The sequence below is a fragment of the Micropterus dolomieu genome, linkage group LG01 (assembly GCF_021292245.1).
Source record: "Micropterus dolomieu isolate WLL.071019.BEF.003 ecotype Adirondacks linkage group LG01, ASM2129224v1, whole genome shotgun sequence".
In the NCBI taxonomy this organism is placed as follows: domain Eukaryota; kingdom Metazoa; phylum Chordata; class Actinopteri; order Centrarchiformes; family Centrarchidae; genus Micropterus; species Micropterus dolomieu.
Window position 1 is genome coordinate 51,867,676 of NC_060150.1, and position 11,931 is coordinate 51,879,606.

General features: G+C 40.4%; 1 protein-coding gene across 1 annotated transcript in view; it reads right to left on the reverse strand.

The window, feature by feature from the left end:
- The window catches only part of LOC123986444, a 17,516-nt gene extending 10,460 nt beyond the window's left edge, over positions 1 to 7,056 (reverse strand). Inside the window, exon 1 of the mRNA XM_046074733.1 lies at positions 6,742 to 7,056. Within this exon, the coding sequence (XP_045930689.1) occupies positions 6,742 to 6,913 (172 nt within the window). The 5' untranslated portion in view covers positions 6,914 to 7,056. The remainder of the gene's footprint in view (positions 1 to 6,741) is intronic.
- Between the last annotated feature and the right edge of the window lie 4,875 nt (positions 7,057 to 11,931).

The window sequence follows — 11,931 nt, forward strand, 5'->3', positions numbered from 1 at the left end:
CAGGCTGCTATTTGGCATCAAGTGTTTGTCATGTTCTGACCATAAAGAAACATTTAAAAGCACAATTAACCATCTAGTTTCTTCAGGAGCAAAAATCAGCCTTTAAACTTAATAATAAAAATAATGATTTTACTATTTTAGTCCATATCGCCCAGCCCTTACTCAACACTGCTGTGTTAAACTCAATATAAACTACTAAAATAACCGAACTATAGAGAGGGAAATAATCCATGGAGGAAAACAAATCATGGTGAAAAACATACTTTAGAAAGTTATTTTAACCTGTAGTTATAGATAATTTTTTGGAACTGCGCAAATGAGAGGACGTGATGTAGGCTACGGTTGTTTGAGCTAGACAGAACGATCGGGTCTTCCTCCAACCACTTTAACTTGCGTCTCCCAATCTTGCAGCCACGACTGACGATAACATGACAGGCAGCCAGACGTCAACGTCTGCAGCTAACGTAAAGGTAACATATGAGTTATATTAATGACGGGGTCTCACAATTACTAAAAGAAAACCATAGAAATACACACTAATAAGGCATTTTAGGCGACAGCGCGTGACAATTTTCCCAACCGCCTTAAACGCACCATTGGCAAATTTACGGTAAATTTAAGACAATTTAAGACCCTGATTTAAATTTAAGGCCTTTTAAGACTTTTTAAGGAGCCGCGGGAACCCTGCTAACAATCGCAGTCGGGATAAGCGGTACCACGAAGCTGGTTATCAACTCGATAACTCAACCCAGGGTTTCCCAATCCAGCCGTGAGCGCATTCACATAAAAGAGGTGGCGTTGGCAGCAGATGACCAATCACGGACATGAGCAAGTCTACGGGCAGCAGAGTGTCATATTTTACAGATGAGCAAACTGTAACACTACAGAAATGCAGAAATTCTTATGAGCTATATGAAAATATCGGCCTTATTCTTTCAGCTCAGCTGTGTCGGCGTTTCCACATTAAAAGACTCGGGCACTGAATAAGTGGTCTTCCACCTCACTTTAGAAAAAAACTTCTCATCACTTCAAAAATGAGATTCATTTATTTAACACACTCAAAAGTGTTCCAAACATTGTTCTAAATTAACTTCATAAAGCAATGAAACGGAAAATACATTCATGCCATAAAATGTGCTCAGATAGTGGCTGAAATACTGAATCTCAACATTTAGGCTGCTAAAAACCTGCGCCCACATCACAAAAGGTGGGCGCAGGTAGGCTACATGACCTCTGTAGTAGGCCTATAAGAAAGCTACTAACCTACAATAAATAGCCTATGTTCATATTAAAGTTTAGTATTTTAATATCCCTACCAAACTGCTCATAATATTCAGCCTAAGTTAAGGAAAATGAAACCCATTTATTTTAACGGCTGCAACAGGCTGTGTGAAACGCACTGGGAGAGCAAAGCAGTAAGTAGGCTTAATATAAAAAGCTGTAAGTCTACTATAGCCTAAGGCTTTTAATCAGTCTCTGTAGAATGATATCGCTTTAGCCTACAATAGTTTCTCTGTATCACCGCAGCAAACATAAAGCAGTCTGTGGGATTTCCAACAGATGGTGATGTCAGTTTCCAAGAGAGCTGATTTGTCAGGAGGCAGCGTTTTCATAGAGTTGATCTCTTTTCTGGAACATAACCTGCTCCGGAGCAGGTTAGCCGTTCAGCATAAGTTAGTGACAAGTGAACCACCCTCGTGGTACTGAAAACCCAGGGTTAACCCCGAAGTTTCCTGGATAAGCTCAAATCCTGCTTCGTGGTACAGGCCCCAGGTCAAACCTCCCTGCGGGCCGGCTCCCCGGTTTTTGTTGTTTTGGTTTGATGCTTTGTGGTATTTACCTTGTTTTTGTCTACTACAACACCTTCACCCATATACATTCATACAACCATCATCCTGCACTGTCAAGTCAAACCAGAATTGAAATGTAGCGGGTCTTAGGGGAAGACAAAATCAATAAAAATTTAATAAAGTAATAAGCGGCCACTGACGGACTGACTGCAGAGAGGAGATCAAACGGAACCAACCAATGCTGATGGCTACACGGAGCATTTAAAAAGACGCACGACATCGTCAGTTTCCGGGATAGAGCATGGGTCATACAAACAAATACCGCAGAAGAGCAAGACTGAGACATGATCGGCGGTAAGACTGTGCAGGTCTGAGATGTCCACGAAGTCTGAAGAGGCACCCGGTAAGATGCTGAACTGCGGAGTAATGTGACGAACGTTCGACCGGAGATTACTGTTGCTGTCGAACCAGCTTGGAGCTGTGTTGGATAGTTGGCTTGGTCTGTCACTTTGGTGTTAAATGTTAGTTGATTGTATTTGTGATTCTCATCTCACCCGTGCTTCACCCGTGCTTCTCATCTCAGTAGAAGCACGAGTGCAGTGATAAAAAGAAACTGAGTGGGGATTGTTAATTATAATGATCTTTATTGAGGTCAACGAGCATGGTGCAGTGATAACGGATGAATCAGTTGATAGTTATTTGTGGGCTCCTTTCTGCGGCTTATTATGGACTTGAGGGAAGGATTACATGGTCTAATATTATTGAATATGATTGAGATTCTATGTTGTGAAAGATGCTATATGCTGTTGCTTAATGAGCTGAATGTATTGATGTATGTGTAGTTAATCTGAGGTTGCTTAATGTACTTTAAGGTGAAATAAGTATGCATTTCTTTTTGGGTTTATTTAAAGGTTTTTCACCTAATGGCATATAACTGTCGATGAATTGCAGTGATGGAAGCTCAAGATAAAAAATGAACTAAATCTGCAAGAACAAAAAAGGAGAAAAAAGAAACAGCTGTTTAGTCATTGAGTGGAATCCAGTTCAAAAAATCTTCGAGTAGACATTCTCTTTCAAGTGGGGAAAATGCACATATTTAAACGGATAACTTGACATGCACAGACACTACTGAAACCGCAGACTACATACCTCATACTTTAATTATGTTAGTTTGAAATAACTCTTAATTTGGCTTATTTTTGTTAAATAACGTATGTTATTAACCGTTTACCATGGTCTGTCTCCCCCTTGTTGTGGCCTTTTGAGCCACGTCATAACAAACAAATCACCACTCATCTGCTTGCCTCTAACTCCCAGAAGGCTTGGGGCGACAACTGTGGCTCAGGAGATAGAGCGGGTTTCCCGTCAATCCCCGGCTCCTTCAGGCTGCATGTCGAAGTGTCCTTGGGTAAGATACTGAACCCCGAATTGCCCCTGGTGGCTGTTCCACCAGTGTGTGAATGTTAGTTTCTGTTTGAGCACTTAGGGTAAGTGTATAAATGTGTGTGAATGGTGAATGCAGATGTAGTGTAAAAGCGCTTTGAGTGGTCGAAAAGACTAGAAAGGCGCTATACAAATACGGAGCATACATTTAGTGACATATAGGCCTATAGCCTAGTGATAGGGATGGTGATACAGTAAGACAGATAGCACTAGACAGGCTAGGTGTGTAGCCTATATAGATAGTGCAGATTAGGATGGAGAATCCATGAAAGAGATCCCAATCTCTGGTGTGGGAACACACATCATTTACAGTGCAACTGCTGATGCCAATGTAGAGGTTAAAAATATTTGACAGATGCTTTTGTTCCAAGGATCCTTTGATTTATTGGCAGGTGCTGTGTATCCGTACCTGTAACCAGCAACAACAGTTCCATGTGAACAATTTTTTCCCCAATGCTTGGGATATCATTTATGAAAAGACAAAAAAATTACTCAGCGCAAAAATAGTAGAATATTTCTGTATAAAATTCTTGACTTATAACAAATGTGAGACATTGTTTCACTTTTAATTTATCATTCTTGTAAAAAACTTCTACTTTACTCAGTTAAGGACTTTTAATATAAGTAATTGAATGAATAATGAGTGCTGGTTATTATTCATCATTATTACACTAGGGCCTATATCTTTCCTGCTATTTATTATTACACCTCTGTTAATATGCTACTGTATAATACTGTAGATGTCCACATTTATTAAAATTTATTATTATATTCTTAAGGGGTCTTTCACACCTGAAAGTGCGCACCAAGGTCCGGAACCAAAGTTCATGTTTTGATACATTGGGTTAGTTTTGGTTTGGTTTCACACTGCAATTCTGCGACCGCACTAAAAGACTTTACATGACACACTTGCGTCCTGTCGTCATCATCTATGTGGGCTGCGTCTCCCTATACTTGGCATTGAGTGGTTTATTAAACAGTTCAGCGGGTATCGTTGACAAGAATGAATGAATGAAAAATGAACAAATGCGGATTTATATATTACTATATTATTATTATGGCATTACTACAGCTAGTTCAAATTCGCAATTAAACATCCTCGTTGTGCGAACATTATAACGTCGCCGACAGGAAAGGAGGAGAAGACAGGAAGCAATCCCTCTGCACCTCCATTTCAGGAGAAACCAAAGATGTATGTGGCAGTGTTCTTCTATAGTGGCCGTCTGTTGAAAAGATGATCTGTCACGGGAGATTTATAATTCTATCCTTATTTCAATGCATTTATCCGTGCATTTGTTTGTTTCCGGTTTACACGTTAACCGCCAAACTTCCTGTAGGCCTAAATAGTCTGAAAGTCCGAACCATCCAAAAAATGCTTTCACACCAGAAACGAACCGAATCATGGTTCAATTTGATCCGGACCGAGATTACCTCTTTTCCTCGGACCAAATTTCGTCTGTGTGGTCCGAGGGAGGTTTCGCACCTACAATTTTGGTTCGGACCAAACTGAAAAGTTCTAAAGTCCGGACCACACGAGGTAGGTTTGAAAGCCCCCTTAGATTAATTTGTATACTTTATCTCCACTCACTAACTTAAACAATTATTTCCATTCCTTTTTTGCCTTGCGAGTATATGTAACACAGAATTTACCCACGAGGATAAAGTATTCTGATTCTAAAATATGAATACAGTGTGGCAATGGAATAGTGGATAAGATGCATTCCTTTGGTGTGAGAGACCCGATTTCGATTCCCACTATGACTCATACTAATGTGTCCCTGAGCAAGACACTTAACCCCTAGGCACGTATGGAGGATTGATCCTGACAAATTCAGAAATAAATACAGAAATAAATCAATGCTCAATAAATAAATAAGCATCCGATTAAATGCACAAAAAAATAAAGTAATAATTAAATTATACAAGCAGACATAAATGTATATATCTCTTTTAATTAGCTTCTTTACTTATTTACCTTTGTAATAATTACCTTATTTATTGTCCGTTATAATCTTCAACTTTATTTATTAATTACTTCTTTTTTAAATGTATTTATTTATGTGTGTGTTTTAATATTTCTGTCTGTTTTATTCTTCCATTGCATTTTCTACCCTATTTATTTTCACCCATGGTATTTATTTCTGCCTGTCCTTTTTACATTTCTTTATGTATTTCTGCCTCATTATGTAAGTGAGGAGGGGCTGTGTCTCAAGGGGCGAACTTCTCCCCTATTGGTGGACCAGTCAGACAGGTAAGCTCTAGGCCTACTCTACCTGCACACATCAACAAGCTTGCTCCTCTCACAGTCAGATGGCTTCCTTCAGTGCGCTGAGGTGTTTATCAACTCTATTTGAAGACAATACTACCAGCCATGTCTTCCTTCTTTTTCATGTGGACGAGGCCTTTATATAACAATTCTAAGTCGCTTTGGATGAAAGCCTCAACTAAATGACTGATTAGGCCTACTTATGAAACAACATACGTGTTATTTAAACACACTTTTATTGCAGTCCCCATCTGCTGTCAATTCAATTCAATTCAAATTAGCTTTATTGGCATGAGTGTGTAACAACAATATTGCCAAAGCATCATACATACAACATAAGAACAATCAACCCCGTACATTTCATTAAACAAGTAATTAAAGCGTAAAGTAATCAAAGCGTATGTGTTTGTGTTAAAAAAAAATATTAAAAAATAAAATAAATAAAACAGTAAGCGTGTGTGTGAAAAAATAATTATATATAAAAAAATTAAAATTAAAAGAAATTAAAAATAAATAAATGAAGTAACATGTGTGTGTATATATTAGACAATTTTTTAAAAATAATTAATTGATTAAAAAATAATAATAATTTGAAAATCTGTACAATTATTTATCAGTCTGAGGTTCCACTGGTTCTCCTCACTTCATGGCATGAGGAGACATATTTTGCAGCAATTATTTCACATTTGGGCATTTCTCCCAGTAAATACGGGAGTTTCTGTGTGTCTGATATGAATTCGAATTCGGGAAATGTTTGCAAAGTGTTTTTGTCTTAGTGTTTTATATTTGGGGCATGAGGTTAGAAAGTGCAGCTCTGTCTCTACCTGTCCCCTGTCACACTGGGAGCAGAGTCTCTCCTCTTGTGGGAGCCAGCTCGTCTGTGGCGACCATTTTCTATGGCCAGGCTGTGTTCACTCAGTCTGTATGTTGTCAACATTTTTCTTAGTTTGGGACATTTTATTGTACTCAGGTAATTTGCCAGTGTGAATTCTCTCATGGTTCTCATCTGCTGTCTCTGACAGTCTTAAAGCGTTTGATGTATGGTGATTTCTCCGAAATCCTGTTGGACATAAGACGTTTAGAATTGTAAACGCCTATCAAGATATGTCAATATCAAACGTTACCAGTAGATATCGCCGTGGAGACGGGTGAGTGTTTCAAAGCCTAGACAGAACTCCGCCACAATTGTTTAGAATGTTTCACAAAGCCTTTGCCCATCACTAATAATGAAATTTTCCTCACCTATCCTGTGTAACTTTACTTCGGGTTTCCAAACGATATCCAGCAGTCTGCGCTGACGATCGATCTCTTCCTCGTACTCGACGATAGTGTTTTTAAAAACTCTGAATATTTCTTCAGCAGCAGCAGTTAGTCGCTCGTTGACAAACTCTCTCAAACTCTCAACTGAAGACATTGTTGCTTAATTACAATGAAATAATTAGCGCCGCAACGGCTACAATAACTTCCAGCTAATTTAATGCATATGGCTTACGCTTGTATTGTTTACTTCCGCTGGATCTCACACTGTTGAAGTTCCGTCAGCGACAGTGCGGGAGCTTTTCGTTCCGCTTTCAACTTTATTTATTGAACATAAACAGGTACAAACCAACCAGCCATCTTATCATGTTTTATATTTCACGACATCCCTTACATCAGCGAAAACAGGCTTCACATCAAATGACAGAAAGTTATACAAAAATAATAAGGTAAATCAATAATAAAAAAATAAAGCAGGGCTATCTCCCCAATAGCATCACAACTTGAGAAGTCCTTATTTCCAACAAAAAATCCAAACTTGACTGTCTTCGGGGTCAGCGGTGATGACACCATCTTCTTGGACTGCAGCCAGCTCCACATATCACACCAAAAGGACTGCACAAATTCACAATAAAAAAGACTTGTGTTCCAAACTTTCAATTTCCCTTTCCCAAAATACACAATTTATTAACAATTTATCAAAATTAAATCTAAATCCGAAAAATTACTTTGTTGGGTAAATCTCTTTTAAAATTTTAACGTTTACTTCTTTTACCTTAGGAGGAAGTGGAAACGAAATATAATTCTTTTTCCTATTTTCTTCACCTCTTCAACTTCACATTCCTCTTACTGGGTTAGGGTAACGTCCCTTCACCAGAATGTTTCTAATAACTGTACATTTATCAACACAAAAGTCAATTCCATCAATGCAAAGCTGCCTCAGCCCAGGAGAGCCTTGTTGTTACTGCCAAGAGACTTCATGATTTCAGGGAAAGCCCCATCCACACTACTCTGTTTTAGTTTAAAAATGGAGAATTAAAACTCCCATTTAGTGGCCATTCACGCACAACGGGCATGTGCGTGCCGGTGTTAACATGAAGCATATGGTCTATTCTGTAGTTAGAGAAGATTTGGCAAAAGAATAAAGTACTACAGATGAAGAACCACACCACATTTTATTTGACATGGACCAATAACGAGCTGCAGCTGTTGCTGAATGTTGCACAGGAGTTAAAAGCAGCAGTGGCGGCAGAAAACAGACTGGAAGTCGGCGCAAAGTAAATACGGCGACATGCACAGTACAAATGTTGGCTATAAGTGTTATTTGCAGGGTACAAAATGTTTTAAGAAAAATACCAAATCAAAAACTCTGTTAGCAGCATCGTGTTTCTGCTTTGCATGACTTACAGTCCCCTCCAAAAGTATTGAAACAGCCACTAGAGGCAATTCGGGATTGTTTAACACATCTAGATGTGAATACCACGAAATGAGAGCTGAAATTCTGAACTCTTGTCTCATACTGAAAGATTGCGAATCCACAGACTGAAGCTAAGATAAAACAGAACTCAAAGCAGACATGGGCAAAACACAGAAGAACACAGACCTGAGGCCTGTACCACAAAGCAGGATTTGAGCTTATTCAGGTAACTTCGGGGTTAACCCTGGGTTTTCAGTAGCACGAAGGTGGTTGACTTCTTACCAGGGTAGATCTCCATGGTAACTTATGCTGAACGGCTAACCTGCTCCGGAGCAGGTTATAAGAGATCAACTCTGTGAAAATGTCACCTACTGACCAATCAGCTCTCTTGGAAAATGACATCACCTTCTGTAGAAAATCCCACAGACTGTTTTAGCCTATAGGCTGCTTTATGTTTGCAGCGGTGATATGGAGAAACTCTTGACTATAAGCTATTGTTGCCTACAGGTTTTTAAGCCTACTTACTGCTTTGAAATGTGTTTAATATTTTTTATTTGCTCCCAGTTCGTTATACACACCGTGATGCAGCCGTTAAAATAAACGGGTTTTATTTTTCTTATGTGAGGCTGAATATGATGAGCAGTTTGGTAGGGATAATGAAATACTAAATTAAATTAATATGAATGTAGGCTATCTATTTTAGGTTAATATAGCTTTCTTAGGCCTACTACAGAGGCTGAAGTCATGTTCCGATAGATTCAGTCTTTCAGCCACTATCTGAGCACATTTTATGGCATGAATGGAGTTTTCGTTTCATTGCTTTATGAAGTTAATTTAGAACAATGTATGGAATGCTAAATAAATTAATCTCATTTTTGAAGTGATGAGAAGTTTTTTTAAAGTGAGGTGGAAGACCACTTATTCAGTGCCTGAGTCTTTTAATGTGGAAACGCCGACACAGTTGAGCTGAAAGAATAAGGCTGATATTTTCATATAGCTCATAAGAACACATCAAATCAACGCATTATTATAGACTATGCCTGTTCATTTAGGCATTCACACTGTCAGTGAATTTCTGTCTCCTTGCATGCATCAGCTGCAGCAGTGCTACTTAGAATAGGCCTATGTCGCATTGCTGTAGTGTTACAGTTTAATCCTCGTTTTTAAAATATGACGCTCTGCTGAGAGCGTCATATTTTATGTGAACGCGCTCACAGCTGGATTGGGAAACCCTGGGTTGACTTACCGAGTTGATAACCAGCTTCGTGATTGTTAGGGTTAGTTAAGCCAGATAACGAAAACATATCCTGGGTATGTTGAACTCGCTTCGTGGTACAGGCCCCAGGAGTAAACACTAAGACATGAACTAAGGTACAGGACAAGGAACTAAGACACCAAACTAGGAACTAAGATACGAGACAAGACAGATATGAAGTAACTAAAGATGCAGATGAACAAAATAATAAATAAGGCTACACAGAGACTAAAGCAGAATGATCAGATAGATTAATAATGAAACCGGCAGAGAACAAAAATTTACACCTACAAACAAACAGAACTAACATATGAGAGACAGGAACAGAACTAAACAAGTACTAAGGCAGACAACGAGATAACAGGACAGATCAGAACCACCACACAGAACAAGCAGAAGACTGGATTCAAGACCCCAGACACAGAAAAACCAAAATCAAAACACAAAGAAGGCATGGCCAAAATACTATAACCCAGACAAGCTCAGGATCGTGACATTGAATTAAGATAGCAGATCATTGACATTTTATATTTTGTTATTTCTTGAGGGCACCTGGAAAAAGGTCACATCACTTTTTTGGACAATGCATGTTTGTTTATTTTTACAAATGTTGGGTCAGATGTACGACCAGTCTGGGCCAGTTGAAGCCTGGTCCCCACTGTTATGATGTGGGGACAGAGTGGACCCAAACGCAACACTCAGGGAGAACAGGTTTTATTGAAGGGGAAAAGGGGTTGAGGGAGTGGAGGTGAGGGAGAGGCGGACGCCGGGGAAACATAGGCAAGGGGAACCGAGGAGACTGAGACAAGGGAGCCGGGGGCACTGGGGACCGAGGAAGTAAGGAGGGACGGGGAGGAGAGCACACGCAGGGGAGGAGACACAGGGAGGCAGGCAGAGTACAGGAAAAACAAAACACCAGGGGAAAACAGAATCACAAGCAAAAAGAGAAAGATACAGGACACTCACCGTCAGCCGGGCTGCCACCACAACACCCACTCTCACCAGCTTTTTAAACTTCATCACCAGGTCACCTGGTTGACGTACTGCGGTAAGCGTGTCGACTCATTTCCGTTTCCGGTGCTTGTGTGTTGGTACCGTGTTGTGCTGCTCTCGCTAAATAACAGTTACATTTGTTAGATTACAGCAGCCAACTGTCTGCTAAACACTTATTCTTTACAGTAATTTTGCCTAAGCACTCACAGTTCTTTCCATCTTTTAGTGACTGCTGTTCAATCTCATAGTTGTTCTAAAGTTTTGGTAGCTGACGCTACAGTACTCTAGCTTAGCTGTTAGCGACTTTAGCTTAGCAGCTAGCGATGGCTTCTCCTTCTCCCTCTCTCTCTCCTACTTTCTCCTGCTCGGTGTGTCAGATGTTCAGTTACTCCTCTGCCTCCTTTAGCGGTAATGGTACGTGTAATAAGTGTAGTTTATTTTTAGACATGGAGGCGAGGCTCAGTGATTTAGAAGTCCGGCTCCGCACCTTGGTAGATCAGTCTTTAGCAACTGTAGCTAGCCGGTCCCCGGTAGTCGGTGCGGTGAGTTAGCCTCTGGTAGCCGTCCTCCGGCATCCCCTGTACAGCCAGGAAGGAGGGGGTGCTGGGTGACTGTCCGAAGGAGGAATAGTCGTAAGCATTCAAAGTCCACAGGGCACCAACAGATTTTCCCCACTCAGCGACACACCTGCTGAGAAACCAACTCTGATCATTGGCAGCTCCATTTTGAGAAACGTGAAGTTAGCAAAGCCAGCGGCCATAGTTAAGTGCATCCCTGGGGCCAGAGCGGGCGACATTGAGTCTTATTTGAAACTGCTGGCTAAGGATAAACGTAAATACAGTAAGATTGTTATTCACGTCGGCGGTAATGACTCCCGGTTACGCCAATCGGAGGTCACTAAGATTAATGTTGAGTCGGTGTGTACATATGCAAAAACAATGTCGGACACCGTAGTTTTCTCTGGACCCCTGCCAAATCTGACCAGTAATGACATGTATAGCCGCATGTCGTCATTCCGCCGCTGGTTGTCGAGGTGGTGTCCAGCAAACGATGTGGGCTTTGTTGATCATTGGCAGACTTTCTGGGGAAGACCTGGTCTGATCCGTAGAGACGGCATCCATCCCACTTGGGAAGGAGCAGCTCTCATTTCTAGAAATCTGGCCAAGTTTATTAGTGGACCAAATCCATGACAACCCAGAGTTGAGACCAGGAGGCAGAGTCGCAGTTTAACACACTTCTCTGCCCTTCTTTTTCAGCAGTTACCCACCCAAAACCCTACGCAGAGTCGCAGTCTAACACACTTCTCTGCTCCTCCATTTCAGGAGTTACCTAGTGAAAATCCTATAGTGACGGTGTCTGCCCCCCGACCATCGAAATTATTTAAAAAGGTAAACAGAAGAGGAGCTGTGCATAAAAACCTCATAAAAATTAAAACCACAAGAGCAATAGTGCAAACGAATAGGAGAGTTAAATGTGGACTCTTAAACATCAGATCTCTCTCTTCTAAAGG